The sequence below is a fragment of the Felis catus genome, chromosome E1, assembly GCF_018350175.1.
Source record: "Felis catus isolate Fca126 chromosome E1, F.catus_Fca126_mat1.0, whole genome shotgun sequence".
Lineage (NCBI taxonomy): Eukaryota > Metazoa > Chordata > Mammalia > Carnivora > Felidae > Felis > Felis catus.
In genome coordinates this window covers 44,405,481-44,421,812 of record NC_058381.1, presented here as the reverse complement: position 1 = coordinate 44,421,812, position 16,332 = coordinate 44,405,481, and the positions used below count along the sequence as shown (strand labels likewise).

General features: G+C 56.5%; 1 protein-coding gene across 3 annotated transcripts in view; it reads right to left on the bottom strand.

Moving 5' to 3' along the window:
• Positions 1-15,165, bottom strand: part of CRHR1 (corticotropin releasing hormone receptor 1) — a 45,709-nt gene extending 30,544 nt beyond the window's left edge. The window contains exon 1 of one of the 3 annotated variants that reach the window (XM_004001535.6): positions 14,866-15,165. In XM_004001535.6, the coding sequence (XP_004001584.3) occupies positions 14,866-14,898 (33 nt within the window). In that variant the 5' untranslated portion in view covers positions 14,899-15,165. The remainder of the gene's footprint in view (positions 1-14,865) is intronic. The other 2 variants (XM_019818029.3, XM_019818028.3) reach the window with 2 other exon arrangements.
• Between the last annotated feature and the right edge of the window lie 1,167 nt (positions 15,166-16,332).

Genomic DNA, 16,332 nt, shown 5'->3' with positions numbered 1-16,332 from the left:
GATAATGTCTTTATCCATTCATTCAATGGACACTTAGGCTGTTTCCACGGCTCCACTATTGTAAATAATGCTGCCATGAGCATGGGGGGGGGGGCACAGATCTTAGAGATAATGATTTCATTTCCTTTAGATATGCATCCAGAAAGTGGAATTCTTGGCTCATACAAAAGCTCTATTTTTAATTTTTTGAGGAACCTCCATACTGTTTTCCACAGCGGCGGACCCAATTTACATTCCCAGCGACAGTGTATGGAGGTTCCTTGCCCTCTGCATCCTCGCCAATAGTTGTTACTTCTTTTTTGATAGTACTTATTCTAGAAGGCGATACCTCACTGTGGTTTTGATTAGCATTTCCCTGATGATGAGTGAGCACCTTTTCATGCACCTGCTGGCGATTTCAATACCTTCTTTGGAAAAATGCCTATTCAGGTCCTTTGTCCATTTTTAATTGGATTATTTGTGTTTGTTTTGTTTTGTTTTGTTTTTTGTTCTTTGGTTTTTTGTGGGTTTTTTTTGTTTGTTTTTTTTGCTAGTGAGTTGGACACATTCTTTATCTTTTTTTAGATATTAGCCTCTTATCAGGTACCTGGTTTGCAAGGTGCTGCCTGTTTTAAGTAAAGCCGAGAGAAGAAAATCTAAATGTGAAAAAGAGGAAGGTCATAAATCAGGATTCCTTTAAAAAGCTAGCTCCCCTGTTGCATTTAAAAACTGGGATCTGGTTTGTAGAAGCAAAACATATGCCCAGGCAACTCTTCAGAGGTAGGTCTGTGCCTACAGGGCAGAGATCTATAGACACAGAGTGATGGTGGTGGGGAGAGGCAGGGCCCACGTGCAATTGTGGTTTCCGCCCTGCACAGAGGTGCCGAACAGAGGGGTCACCGGGGGCTAGAATTGCAGGCTGTGCACGAGCAGAACTGAGACCCTCCGGGGTGCATGTTCTGATCCACGCAGAGGTGCTCTGGACACCAGCCGGGGTAAAAATAGACTTGGAACAAAGGACAGTGAGGCCACGTGCCCTTTCTCGGCCCTCGTGACTGCCCAGGGCCTTTGCCCCCTCAGCAGCCTCCGCTCCCCATCCTGCCCCGGCCAGGTCCTCCCACGACAGCCTCTTTTTGTAACAGCCACAGCCTGTCCCCACCTCAAGGCAAAGAGCCCGTGTGTTTCCCCAAAAGTGGGTGGGTTGGGAAAGATTATTTTAGGCAGACGAGAAATAATTTATTGTTACATTTAATTAACTGAAATTGCTGTTGTGCAGAGAGGAAAAAATGGAAAGGAAAATCTCCTGCCTACAGATCAGGGAGGGGGGATTTCTGGGGTGTTCCTCGCCCCCACGCCTTCTCCCTGGGGTCCTGGGCTCAAGGTATGCCCTGCCCCCTCCCCTTGCTGCTTCTCTCAGCACAGCCGAAAGCACTGGGCGCCTGCTTCACCCACCCCAGGGGCAGCAAGGACCTACAAGACCCCAGCTCTGGATGTACACAGACCCTTCCAAAGATTCCAGGTATACTGGCCATTGGATTATAAGCACCCCAAGGGCAGGGTCTCTGTTTGGCTGACTTTGTACCCACGGGGGGGGCCTGGCACAGAGTAGGTCCCACTATGCATTGAACGAATAAATGACTGACTGAATGAATGAACAGGCGGGTTTTTACTCTCTGTCTCCTTTGACCACAAGGTCCTGTAATTGTCCCCACCAGGACATTTCCTATTTCCCGTTCGCCAGCATCTCTTTTCCTCTCGCTGCGAGGAGCTCTCTCTTGGACGCTTAGCTCTTAGTTCCTTAGAGGGGTGCTCTGAAGGCAAAAACATTTGGGGGTAGGCAGTGCAGGGCTGAGATCCTGTTCTGACTCTGGCGGACTTGTTCCATGGACAAGTCATTCCCCTGCCCCCTTTCCTGCCTCGGTTTCCTCATCTGTCAAATGAGGAGGGCAGTGTGTTCCCTACATTCCTTTCCAGGTCCGAATATGCTCTGCCTTCAGGACATACGGGAGAGTAGAAATCAGATCTCCAACTCCAGCGCCAGAAAATTCCACATGGGAATCTTTTATCTGCCCCTTCCTTCCTGTGTGACCTTGGGTGACTTAACTTCTCTGAGCCTCAGTTTCCCCATCTATGAATGGGGCTAATAAGGATGAAATAGTTGCACCCTAAAGCCCTTGAAGAGATTCAACAACAGGGTGCATTTAAAACAGCCTGGGGCCGAACACATGGTAAGCCGTTAACGATCCGTTACGAGAACCATTATTGACTTGGTGCAAGTGGCTTCCTTCCTGACTTGGCCCTCCTGTCCGGAAGTTCCTGGACTGGTCCCCCGGGGCCACCCAGGGCAGGCGCACCCACTTTCCACCGGTGCTCTGTTCCTAGCCGCCAGCAGCCACCTGTGAACGTGTGTGGTGGGGATTCGCTGGGCACAGGGAAGGGAGGTGGGGGGCGGCGGTGCCCGGAACATGGCACCGGTCCCATCCCGGTCTGCTCTCCTTTCCTGCTGCTTCCGCCTTCGTTCTCACCCTCTCTTGGTCCGGTTCCCCCTTAGATCCACTCAGTAGTATTTTCCCACAGCTCATGCCTCTCATCCTCCCGGCCCCCTCCCACCCACCGTCCCCTCTCTGTCCTGGTCTCAACCTCCCCAGCTCTCTTAGTCTTCACGAGTCTCCATTTCCCTTCCTTCCCTCCTTCTTTCCTTCCTTCCTTCCTTCCTTCCTTCCTTCCCTTCTTCCTTCCTTCCCTCCTTCCATCTCCCTCCCTACTCCCTTTCTTCCTTCTTCCTTTCCTCTAAATTCTAGCTTTTACTGAAGGCTTGCACGGTGCCAGACTCTCATTTTTCTCTTTTAATCCTTCTGGACCCCAAGAGGTGGAGACTTTATTCTCTTCCCACTGCCCGGATGACAAACTGATGCGTGCACAGTTGGTAACTTGCTCAAGGTTGTTTACCACAGTGAGCGGAGGGCCTGGGATAGGAGCCGTGTTCCATGCCAGGATTGGACCCCTGGCCAGGACAGCCTGTTTCCCTGGCCGTCCTGCCTCCTTCCCTACTCCCCACCCCTCCCCCCAGCATAGATCCTCCAGAAGAAGAGGTATAGGTTTCCTTTGCCTCTTGATCTCTGGCTTCGGGGCCACAGCCTGGCTTCCCAAGAGCTGGCAGTGGCAGTCAGACGCTGTCAGGGGACTCAGGAAGGGTTAAGTTTGGTTCTCAGAGAGAAGTGGAACCTGGATGGGGCTCTGATCCGGCCCCTTGCTCCTGGAAGCCGTGAGTGGCTCCCAGACACTGGGAAACCACCCCTGAGGGCGTGGGAGAGGCAGCGGCTCCTCTGGGAGACGGAGCTGAGCTGCTGGGGACAGTGTGTGAAGTCACCGGCAACACAGGTGTCACTACCTGCTGTGTCCTCCTCGGCTCAGCCTGCTCTGCGACAAGAGTATAGCACGGAGGATTTCGGGGTCGGCAGAAAAGGGATATCCTTCGAGAAGCCGCGTCTTAAAAGGGACGTGAAGAGGGCCGGGAAGGCAGAGTGAAATCGTCTGACGTGTGGAAATCAGGTCCTATTAGAAAACGGCTAAAGGTTTTGAGGCTGGGTTTTCTGGAGAAGCAGCTGCCTTCTAAGGCCGTGAGGGGCTGGTTTCAAGGGGCTCCTTGACCACCGAACCCCATCGAGCAGGGTCATTTACGGCAGCGATTAGGAATAACTATATACTCATCCATGAGATAGAAAATGGCCCCGTCTGTTTCTTTGCCTGTAAAAGGAGCGAATTAGATGAAATCCGAGGTTTCCAGACAGCCCTTGGCATCTGGGAGGTAGAAAATTCTGTGTCTCAGGCTTCACCCCAGGAAGTCAGCTTCAGCAGATCTGAGGGGAAACTCAGGAGTCTATTATTTAATGCTCACCAAGTGATTCACCAGAAGTGAGGGTAACTGAACTAACCCAGTGGTTCTCAGCTGGGGGCAATGTTTGTCCCCCACGAAACATGTCTGTAGACGTTTTCGGTGGCCACAGCTGGAGGAGTGCTGTTGGCGCTTAGTGGCTGGAGGCTGGGGAGGCTGCTCTATACCCTCAAATGCAGGGGGGCAGCCCCCACGGCAAAGAATGGCCTGGCCCCAAATGTCAACAGTGCCGAGGTTTGGAAACCGGGGGATGGAGGGTTTTGCAGCGTCCTCCCGGATCTGAAAACATGCACCTGCCAGCCCATCATGGAAGCTGGGAGCGGGGGGGAAAGCAGGTGGTGGGGGGGGGTGTGGGGAGGGGTCCCTGGGAAGAATGGGAGAACAAGGGAGGCAGGTCTGTAAGACAAAAAGAGGCCTTGATCTCACTCCATCCAGCAAATGCCCCGTGGGGGACCTTGGACCAGTCATTTATGAAACTCCTGGCCTCAGGCTGGAGGCCGGGGTCCTTCGGGAATGGGGGTGCCTGGCCAGCTGGGCAGACAGGAGGTCCCTCACCTCCCTGCTCGTGCCGCCCAGTCGGCTTCTCCAGGCGGGGGTATGCATGGGAGGTGCAAAGCCGAAGCAGGAAGTGCCTGCCCGCGGTGCAGCCAATGCAGGGAAGTGAGCCGCCCAGGGACGGCATCGTGTGGCCGCCTCTTCCCCCAAATAGGCAGGCCGGGCTGGCCCAGCCTGGGCTCTGGAGCAGCCTGTCCCCAGGGCCGGCATCTCGGAGGCAGGAGGCAGAGCCGGGCCCTGGAGCAAGGGAGACTTCAGGCTCCCTTATCTTGGGCAACCCGGGGCCAAGGCCTAGAGCCAACGTGGGGCTGATTTCTGTGAGCACTGGGGTGAGCCCACCACAGAGGAAGGACGTCCCTTGTCTCCCCAGAGCACTGCGACCACTCAAGGTCATGAGTCTTCCCCCGACCTTAGTGACAAGGTGCAGCTTGATGAGTGAAAACCAGGAGGAGGAAGGGGCCCGCACAGAATTGCCAGGGGTAAGGGCTCCGAGGAAGCGGAAGGATTCTGCCCTCCTGGCCACGAGCTCTTGCTGCCTCGGGCCCCCAGCCACTGCTGCCCCCGAAAGAGCCGCTCTGGCCCTGTCGCTGAGTCCTGACGGCAGGAGGCGCACAGGTGCGGAGCAAGGCCGGCCGGCCGCCAGGCTCCCATGAAAAGCGAACCAGGGATTCCAGGCCATAAATTCTGGCTCCAGGGGAGGCCTTGAGACCAGTGCTACTCAAACGGTGGTCCGCATGGGTGCCTAGCTGCAGACTATCCCCGAGAGTAAGCATTTGGGAACCCCGATGTGAATTGTCCTTGCTGTGATATCCCTGCCTGTCACAAGACTGATCTCCTTGAACCACAGGGTTAGACCAGCTCTGATGTCCACCTCTCCAGGGCAGTCGGGTGGTGCAGGCCGCACGGTCATCACTTGCAGGACGACCAGGTGCCAGTCCGCCACAGACTGGAAAAATCCACGTGGTCCTTCCCTGGAGCCCGTTTGAGAAGCCCTGCCTTAGCTGGAGGAGAGCTGATGGAGGCCGGCTTATCCCGGAGGCCCCCTGGAGGAGGCTCCGTGGTTGGGGCCAGCATCCAGGGCAGCAGAGGCTGGGGTGAGGGGCCTTCCCGGGAGAAGTGGGGGTGGGGGGGGTCTCACCCAGGGAGTCTGGTTGGGGACGGGCCCCTCAGCACAGAGGCGTTTCCTCTCATTTTCGCTCATGGTCCAGATGAGGACCAAGCCTGGCGAGGTGGCGTGACTTGCCCAGGAGGTGGCACCTGGTGGGCACCTACCGCCTCAGCGTTAGGGTCAGTGCCGCCTCTCGGGGGTGTGCGTGTGCCCCGCGTTTCACAGCCTGGCTGCAGCCATTGTGGCACGGCTCTCGGGGCCCGGCAAACTGGAGGGAATAACACCAAAGATTGCCCCCCACCCATAGGGAATGGAGGGGTTAGGATCTGGACTGAGAGACGGGATCCCCTGGAGGGAGCCAAGAACGGACCCACTACCTTCCTCCCGAGTCCTCTGCCCACGTCTGTCTTGCCTGGCTGTTCCTGCCTCGTTACCAGCAGAACCAGGGCAGGGATGTGGAGGGAGCCCTGGGCCGCCACCACGCCTCCTCCCCAGCCCCGGCTTGAGGACCTAAGTGCCCTGCTGTCTGAAGACCGCAGGGGGTGCCTGGGTGGCTCAAGTTGGTTAAACGTCGGACTTCTGCTCAGGTCATGATCTCGCGGCTCATGGGTTTGAGCCCCCTCATTGGGCTGTGTGCTGACAGCTCAGAGCCTGGAGCCTGCTTCGGATTCTGTGTCTCCTTCTCTCTCTGCACCTCCCCTGCTCACACTCTGTCTCTCTCTCAAAAGTAAATAAATATTAAAAAAAAAAAAAATGAAGACCCCAGGTTCCGAGAAGTTTCTTGCACCTTGGTCCTCAGCCCAGCCCCAGATCTCCCTCTAGCAATGTCTCCCACTGACCCTGCCCAGAACCCTCATGATGCAAAGTGATGCCCTTGCTTTCTCATGTGGACAGATGCCCCCAGTGCTATGGGGACCGGGGTGGGACACCGGGCAGGGCCGGAATTGCTCAATGTTACTAAGTGGCACTGACAGCGTAGGGCTGGATAAGCCATTGAGTCACAAATCCACACGCAGAAGCAGAGGAATCTGTCTAGCTTGTCATTTCTGTGTCTCCTGTCGCTACAGCACCTCTGAGAGCACAGACACTCGTGCGGCAGGAAGCAGGATCAGGGAGACCCCTCCCCTAAATTCCACATCCACGATGCGCCGTGTGTGCGTGGAGCACTGGACTAGGTGCCGGAGACCTTTGTTTTTATTTTAATTTAAGAGACTCCTCCGGCCCTGACAGCTCCCAATCTACGGCGGGAACAGGGGCTCAGGGGATGTGAGGGACCAGGGGTCCGCGTGGGGTCTGGCTAGTGAACGTGTGGAGCATCAGTGGGAGGAGGGCCCCTGTTGTCTGAGAGCCCACCATGCAAGAGAGGAAGGAGAAGACCCAGCAGAAGCACAGGAACAACCAGTGAGAGATGTACTTCGACTGGAGGGCTTCTTGGAAGAGGGGGTAGGGATAGTTCAAGACGACTTTGGTAGACGTGTCACATAGGATCGGTGCAGAGACTGGGGGGCAGAAGCATGGCCAAAGGCAGAGTGGCAGTTAGACATGAGTATTCTGGTGGGAGGAGGGGGCATTGTGACCGAGTCGGAGGGACAGAGGATCGATGGATGCTGGGAGTGTCTGATTCTTTCACCTCTAGAGAGGGACAGGAGGACCCCATGGGGTCATGGGTGTGAGCCCTGGCACGGAGGCATCCGGCCAAGAGAAGTGGGGTGAAGTGGAGAGAAAGGGCAGGAAGAGGGGGGAGAGCAGGGGCGCAGGCCAAGCCTAGGACACAGGCCTCTGTCCAAGGGCCAGCCTCTCAGCCTCCCAGCCAGGCACGTGTGGCCCAGAGGGTGACCACGGAGAGTGACCGTCCACTGCTGAACCCACAGCCCCCGGGTGCCCGGCTGCTCCTCTGGGAGTCAGTCCTCTGGCCCTGGCCTCGAGCTGGTGGGTGCCACGCACCTCACGGGTTTGACTGCGCTTAGAGAAGACAGGCCGGGGTGTGACCATCTGAGGGGGTAGCAGGTGGGGGCACGCTATTGCAAATGATGCAAAAGTGGCTCAAGATAGACAGACAGACAGACTGCGTGTGTAATCAGTTGGGACCACAAAGGCAGCAGGCTGTGTTCCTTCTGAACTTGGGGAGGAGAACTCAGCCCAGGGGCCGGGGAGCGGGCGGGGGGTGGGGGGCAGCGGGAAGCTGGTGAGGGGGAGGGGAGCACTCCTGTCTGCGCACACTCATCCGCAGCCTCCACACAGCGAGCCTCAGCCTCAGAGCATCCCTGCTCCCCGGGAAGGCTAGCGATGGGGTGGGGTGGTAATTCTTGGAAGAAACGAAGAGGGGAAATGCTATCTCTGGCCTCCAAAGCAGGGGCACACATTCTCTTGGGCGCTACGGAGAAAGTACAAAGCCAGAACCTCCAAAAATGACACACAGGTCCTTTTTCATGCTACCACCTCTTTCTCTCTCCCTCTCCTTCTCTCTTTCTCCCTCCTCTGTCCTCCAGGCCCTTCTGTTCCTGATCTCTCTCTCTCTCTCTCTCTCTCTCTCTCTCTCTCGTGCCAACTTGAGCCAGCACCTCTGGCTCAAGAGGTACTCACCTCTGCATCACCTTTAGTTTCTGTCTCTCTGTCTGCCTCTCTCTCGCTGTCTGTCCGCATGCCCACATCTTATGTAATAATACAATTGTCCATCCTGAGCAGGCCCATGGCCTGCTGGGTCTTTGCTTCTGTGAGTGGGATTGGGGGCCTCCCGTGCAGGAGGCCTGGACCCCAGAGGACTGTGCCTTAGCTTTCTCCTCGACCCTCTCCCTGAGTAGCCAAACCCCTTCTGGACCCAGCTGCCTCCTCCAGGCTGCATAGCCCAGCCCCGCATCCTTGGCCTCCCTTCCTCTCCCCACCCGGCCCTATCCTCACAGTGTCAGGGCTGGCACCTCTGGAAACCCCTGAGCCCTTCCCACACCCTGCCAAGGAGGCTGGGGAAATACGGATCAAAGCGGAGAAAGTCCCTGCCGTAAATGAAATGTCACAGCCATCTTTTGCCCTAGCCCATCACTCGCCTCCAGGTACCTGCCAAACACACTGGGCAGAACATTGTCGCAAAGGTCCCCTAAGTCTCCCACTGTGCCTCAGGATAGCCCCACCACCTCTGAACACTCCAAATTGTAGTCTGACAGCCTAGAACAAAGCTATGGAAGCAGCTGGACCAGTCTGGCCAGTTTCTGTACTGGACTCTGACCTAGGCGCCCTGGCTCACCACCAGATTGGCTGGAGGTTGGGAACCGATGGAAAGGTGGAGGGGGGGCTACCCCACGAAGCTCTCCTCTAAGCACCTCACGGCGGGGGCGGGGGGGGGCGCGCAGCAGGGCCAAGGTGGGATCATAAAATCGCCTGTGTTTATAGGGCAGGAAGGGCACTCGCAATATCTTCATTTGTCTCTGAAACAGCTTCACGGCTGCTGCACGGACAGTTGCCAAAGAACACGTCTGGCTTGAGCCTTTGAGTCGGCAGCTCTGTGGACACGGGACCTGTCTCCCAGAAACGCATCTCAACGTGGCCATTTCACAGGAAAGGAAACTTTCGTCCACGCTCCCCAAGCTTCCTCCCTCCGGTCCTCCCCACCTGTCTTCTCTCCATTTTGCCGAAGTAGACACCACTTACTCTGCAAAGGTTAATAATCTGTGGCTTAATAGATTCCAGCTAGTTGTTTTCAAAATCATTGTTTGCATCAGTGAGTTAATCATTTGGTATTGTCCTCCCCACATGCCTCTACTTTTATTATCAAATTCCTTCACATATGTCAGATGTTCAGAGAGCCGATTTCAGGCGCCTCTGTCCTTTGATCTTTGCCCTCAGCTGACAGCAGGTGACCCCGTCCCTTCTCCCCGGGGGACTGCGAAAAGGACTCTGGGGCAGGGGGAGATTCTCCACCGCCAAGCACTCCTTCCTCCACCTCCCATTTCCTCACCCCTCCTTTGATGGTCCTCTTTGGATTAGTAAAATTTGGCAAGATTTATTAAGTGACTACTATCGTGAATACTTATTAAGCACTTACTATATGCCAGACACTACATTTGTGCTGAATTTCACCCCTGACATCTCACGAAATCATGGTGATTAATCCCATAAACTGGGTACTCTTTTCTCCCTTTTTACAGATGAAGAAACTGGGGTTCAGAGAGATGACCTTACTTGCCTGGAGCCCCCGTCTGCTTCACGGGATGTTCCCACCTGTGAAAGAAGATGCTGGCTGCCACACTGGGGGGCAGTGAGGGAGGGCTGACCGAGAGCAAGCCTGAAGACAATCACTGACAAAGGACTGGGTGATGTTAGGTCCAAGGGACTCTGAGGATCTAAGCAGACAGGGGTCATTTGTAATTAACAAATTCACTCTTTGAATGTAAACCTGTAGCTAAAATGGAGACTCGGCCTTAGCTCCAAAATGGACTCACGCTTCCTTTTGTAGATGCCGTCGTTGGTTAGGGGAGAGTCAGAGCTGGGAGAGGTCACCCCACCCCGCTCTGCACAGAGGAGGAGGACACAAGAAAGGCTCCAGGTCACCTGCTGCCAGCCAGCTCGCCTCCGGTCACAGCAAAGGGGTTAGAGTTTCACGAGCCAAGGCTCTACTCTCAACGGGTCCTCTAAATCACTGGGGTGCTCTATTGGCTATGTGTTGCGAGCTGTCTCCCTTCCTCCGTTCCTTCGTTCCTTCCCTTTTAAAATAGTGTCCTTCAGGGGCAGTTCCACTCTTTTCTGCATCAGAGATGGCTTTTCTGCTAGGGTGGTTTTGATACGACATCTGCCTCTCGTGGGAACAGCAAGGCGTCCACTGTGATCGCGCAGTGGTAAACCGGAAGGAGCAACAAAAACGCCATCCATCCCGTCAACAAACATTTGTGAAATGCCTACTCTATCCGGCGGGTTGGGAGGCTCAGTGCTGTGGAAAGGGAAAGACGCAAAAATGCTACGTATTGAGCGACGCCCAAGAGCTCTTCCTCCAAGTTGCTTTTCCTGCATGATCCCATTTGATCTGAAATGCAAGCAATCCTTGCACCTGTTTCTGAAAACAAACTCTGTACCAGGTGCTACCCCGGGTGCTTTCCATGCGGGAACTCTCTCACCCTCACCTCAACCTTCTGAGTTAGGTATTGCCTCCATTTCATAGCCGGGGATGGATACTCAAGTTTAGACAGGGTACTGAGCCCAAATACCAAGTACCAAGGTCCCATAGCTGGGGAGGAACAGAGCTGGGAACTGACTCTGCTGCACCCCACTTTTCCCATGTAAGGTCATGGCCCTAAGGAGTGTTTGGACACAGATCTTTCACAGAGACATGAAAGGTACCCGGGAATCGAGTGCAACACCCCTGTTTATAGACAGGGAAAGCACGGCTCCGAGAGGGACGGTGACCTACCTTAAGTCACACAGCTGATTAGAGGCACAACTGAGACCGAAGTCAGATTTGCCAAATCCCAGGCTGAAGGTCCTTCCACCCCGTAACTGCTGCATGACCAGCCCCTGTGCCTAACGCCTTCCTTCCGGCCACACCATGGTCAGAGCTCGGGTCTATGGGTTCAGCACGCGTCATGGGCACTGGGGATGCTGCCAAAGGGTCCCTTGGACCCTCCAAACTCCTTCTGTGCAGCTGAACCCCGCTGGCTGCTGACGCTGTCCAAGGAGCAAATGTCAGAGAGGGTGAGAAACGGATTTTCCACTTGGGCTGATCCTCACAGCCTCTGCTTTTCCACGGGTCTGTATCCTCCTTGGGAACTGGACAGACCCCTCCCTAGAGATTCGTATCGAATCCAAATGTCCTAGCCTGGCTTTCAGCTCCACTCTCCTCCTTTGCACCTCGTTTGTGGCCAGCCCAATTGTCCCCACCCAGCAAGGCAGCCTGTGGCCCCGCCCTGGGCTCACTTGTTTGCCCTTCTGCCAATGCTTCCCTCAAAAACTGGCTCCAGATTATCTGTCAAAGAAAGAATTTGGAAACGATCCGAATGTGCGCCAGTATAGGGATCCAAGGTATATCCACTCACAAGCGGTAGGCAGATGTTGACAAGCTCCCTCTGGAGGCTCCAGAGTAGGATGGGCCAGACTTGGGCTGTGACACAGTAAGTGACGGGGTGTGCCCGATGGCCACAGCGGTGCCCAAACCTGCACTTGAGAAAGGGCCTACAGGGATTATCCCAAAAATGATAGCAGTAGCTGTGTTAGGAGGGCGAGGGGGTAATAATTGTCCCTTCTGGTTTCCAGACTTTGTCTTGCGTTGTGAGATTGCTCTTAAGACAAGAACAGTAGCAATAAAACCAGCAGCCTTTTCAGAACTCACTCTCTTTGAGGAGGCCCCTGGGTGGCTCGGTGAGTAGAGCCTCTGACTTCGGCTCAGGTCATGATCTTGCGGTTTACGGGTTCGAGCCCTGCATCGGGCTCCGTGGTGTCAGCACAGAACCCTCTTCGGATCCTCTGTCCTCCTCTCACTGCCCCTTCTCCTTCCTCTCTCTCCCCAAAATAAATAAACATTAAAACATAAGAAGAACTCACCCTCACACTCCCGGAGCCCAGCTCTTGGAGCCACACTTGGGTCTCCCTGCAAGGACCTGCAGCTGGTGGGCGGGTAACCCAGAGGTGCTCGATCCCCCTCTCCCCTGGGGGCAGAGACAATATTTCACCTGTCCCCTCCTTTGCATCCACACACATTCACCCGCACACACTCTCCCCACACACTCTCCCCCCAGCTCTCTGTAGCCAGGGCAGTGCTCAGCCCACAATAAGGGTCCCAGAGTGGTCCTTTCCCAACACTGGCTGACTTGTTGGGGACCAAACTGGATTCTGGATGAATTCCCCTAAATTCAAACTGACAGAACTAGGGGCACCTAACTGGCTCAGTCGGTAGAGCATGCGACTCTTTTTTTTTTTTTAATGTTTATTTATTTTTGAGACAGAGACAGAGCATGAGTGGGGGAGGGGCAGAGAAAGAGGGAGACACAGAATCCCAAGCAGGCTCCAGGCTCCAGGCTCTGAGGCGTCAGCACAGAGCCCGACGCGGGGCTCGAACTCACGAACCATGAGATCATGACCTGAGCTGAAGTCGGACACTCAACTGACTGAGCCACCCAGGCCCCCAGAGCATGCGACTCTTAATCTCCAGATCGTGCATTCTAGCCCCATGTTGGGCATGGAGCCTGCTTAAAAAAATAGCAACAATAAAAATATAATAATTACAGACTGACAGAACTATCTGGGTTCTCATCCGGCAGAGGTCTAGGATGAGATTTAAGTGGCTTAGAACATTTGCTGATAAAAGCTAACAAAACAAACCCTTAGAACAACAGTGCCTAGGTTTGAGTTTTTGTTCCACCGCTCACTGGCTGTGTGACCTTGAACAAGCTACTGAGCCTCTCTGTGCCTCAGTAATAATCCCTACTTCCCAGGGCTGTTAAGCAGACTAAGTAACTAAATATTTGCAAAGCAGGTAGAACAATGTCCGGCAAGTTGTACGTGCTACATAAATAGAAGGAACAAGTAATTATTTGACTGAAATGAGCATTAGCTGGCCATTCATTCACTGCCTCTCCCTCATTCGGTATTTATTGAACACCTACTGCGTTCATTAGGCCAGACATAAAGGGCATACACATCTCACCATCTAGTAAGAAAAACACACACATAACAACAGAAAAAAAAATTGTTCTTTTAGGAAAACGTGACAATTCTAAGCAGAGAATTACACAGGATTCTAAGAAAGGCCGGAGAAAGAACATTCGGCTATTACCACGTAAACTTAAAAAACAAAGCAACACAAAAACTACACAAAAAACCCCAAACCTACAGTTCAGTTCTCTGAATCCATTTAAAAGATCCAATTCAGTTTAATGATTTGTGAATTCAGAGCAAGGTTGGGTACACACTAGCCTTTCGGAAAATATTCCCATTCGATGCCATCTATTCAACCTCTCTGGGTGTTTTTCTTTCTACCTTCCTCCCCCAGTCTTGATCACCCAGAAAATAATCTCTGGGTTCACCGCTGGTCCTCAGTTAATGGGTGGAGGAGGGGACATGGGTTCAAGCAGCCCGACCCTCAGCAGTTTTTAAAAACAACTTATAAATATTTGGGAGGGGAGGGAGAGGATGGAGAAGAAGCTTCGGTAACTGGTAACGTCTCTGCCCTGGCCGCTGTTACATTTAAAGAATTTGGCTGAACTGGAACCACTTGGGAGCTGGTTACCTAGAGTTGGTTTAATTACTGCTAGAAAACTGAAATTCAGTCAACCCGCACCCCTCCCCCAAATCCATTCAATTCTTTTCAATGTAATCGCTTTTAAATGCTCTGAACCCAGTCAAGCTGGTGGTGTCTGCATTTGTAGCCCAGGCGGTCCACACGGACCCTGCGGAGTCGGGATCCTCCGGCGAGAGCTGGGCTCCCCGGCAGCGGTGCCGAGGCCCACCCACCTCTCCCTCCGGCGGCTGCTTACGCGCCTACACCCGGCGAGCCGAACCGCTTCGGGAAGCCCTGGGCACTGAAGTGGCGGCTGTCACTACCCGCGGGCCGGCCTGACGACACCCCCAGCCTTTCCCCGGCCTACGCCGCCCTCGGGCAGCCCCGTCGCCCCCGAACTTGAGCCGGCAAACGCTGGTCATGCGATCGGACGACTTTTCTAAACTCCGGGCGCCGGAATCGCATCGCCAGGGCCGGAGCGGGAGAAGCAGGAGCCGCCAGCCGCACGGCGCAGGGACCCCGAGTGCAAAGGCTCGCGGAGCGAGCGCGGTGCTCCCGCCGGCCCGCCGCCGCGCAGCAACTGTAACCGCAGCCGGATGCACCGTCTCCTCCCCGGAGACTGCGATATTGATCAAAGGCCGGGAGACACGGGGGACATTTATCTCCCCAGACTCGCAGCTTAACGAGCAGGGGAAGGGGCAGGAAGGAGCTCCCAAGAACCAGGGCGGGGGCGTGCGGAGATGGGGGGGGGGGCTGCTGAGAGCGTGCTGGGGTCCGCGAGGAACCCATCTCCGGAGCCTCCCGACCCGGGGTCGGGGTCTGAATGGGAGGGTGGGAGATGGAACCAAGTTTCACTCCCAGAGCCTAAAGCGATTCTCCGCACAGAGCTGGTTGCCCGGGTGGGCGGACCCCCTCCTCCGCCAACAGCCCCGCAGCTTCGCCACAATGATGTCTTTTATCACTGGAGTCCTCCCCGCCCCCGCCACGCCGGCTCCAGAGGTCCAGCGAGAGGGACCTGTGTGTGCACAGCCCTCCCCGGTGACCCCCATCACACCTACAGCCCACCCGCGCCCCGCGCCGGTCCGGGGGCTGGGGACGCCCGCTCTCCAGGGCTGACCCGCTCGCTCTTACCTTGACGAGCCGGAGCTGCGGGCGCCGTCCCATCCTCGGGCTCGCTCGGTCACCGTCCCGGACGCCTGGGTCCCTGGGACATCCCAGAGGGGCCGGCCGGCGGTTGAGGGCTGTGGCGGCGCGGGCTGGGCGGCCGGGTTCCCGTGTCGCTGCCCGGCGCCGAGGTGCCCGGCTCCGCGCTCCCCGGCCCCGCAGCCCAGCCCGGCCCCGCGGGCTCCCGCTCTCCCCGGCCCGGGCTGGTCCGGCCGCCGCTTCCCGACTCAGCCGGACCCGCAGCCGCCCGGCGTCCCCGCCGCCTCCCCTTCGGTCCGCGCAGCTCCCCGCCTCGGCTCCCCGCCCCCTCGCCTAGTGTCCCCTCCCCTCTCTCTCCCCCGCCTCTCCCCTCCCCTTCGGTCCCTCCTCCGCGCCTCGCCCCTCGGCGCGCTCCCCCCTCGCCTCCTCCGCGCCCTCCCCTCTCCTCCCCTCCCGGACCTGCTCCCCGCGCCCTCGCCGCGCTGACCCCCTTTCCCTGAGCCCAGGTTTGCGGCAGTCGGCGGGACGCGCTGGCAGCGGTGGCGGCCGCCGCAGCCTGGGATGGAGGCGGGGGGGGGGGGGGGGAAGGGGGGCGGGTGGCCGGCGGGGGCGGGAGAGGTGGCAGTCTCCCGCCTCCCGCCTGGCTAGAGGTGGGGACCTGGGGAGTCCAGGGAGTGTGGGGGGTCTGGCGGAGCCCGGGTGAATCTACGAGAGCGAGGCTGTTGGAGACCCGGGAGTAAGGCAGCCCCGAATGAGCAGGGGCGCCGCGGAAACCGGGTGAAGCTGGGAACTGCGTTTGGGCAGTTCCCGCCCTGCAGCCAGCTGGCCAGAAGGTCCCCGCCGCCCCCACTTCAGCAGGGCGCGGGCGTCGCATCCGACCCCCGGCACCTTTGGCATCCACATGTCGGGGGCGCGCGGAGACGCGGAGCTCTGTGGGACGAATCCTTTTCATTCATTCGTTCGTTCATTTTCATTCATTCGTTCCTTCATCCATTCATTCCACAAACTAAGCGCCTGCCCAGTTTGGTCCAGGCAAGGGGCTGAACCCGGGACCCCTAAGAGGAAGGGGAGACGGCGGTGCCCCGCGGGACCAGCGGGCACCTGAGCACCGTGGAGGGGAAAGACAAGCGCGCATTACACTACAGCAGCGGAAAGCAGCTAGGAATCCAGCTAGCAGGGCGCGGAGGAGGTCACAGCGCCCCCTGTCGGCCGAAGCCTCGGGGGAGAGGTCAGCCGCCCCTCCAGACCTCTGGGTCTTCATCTGGCCTTGGCTCTCTAGCTCCCTACGCAGCTCCTAGCTCTGGGAAGCCGTTCCCGCCTCCTCCAGCCCCTTAAACTTTCCTCTCCAGCCCTTCCAGTTGGACAGACTTTTTGACTTCTAACCCTTCCTGCCTCCACGGGGGAGCTGAAGAGAGAGGCGGGGCCACCCGGCAAAGCCTCAGCCTGCAGCGCCTG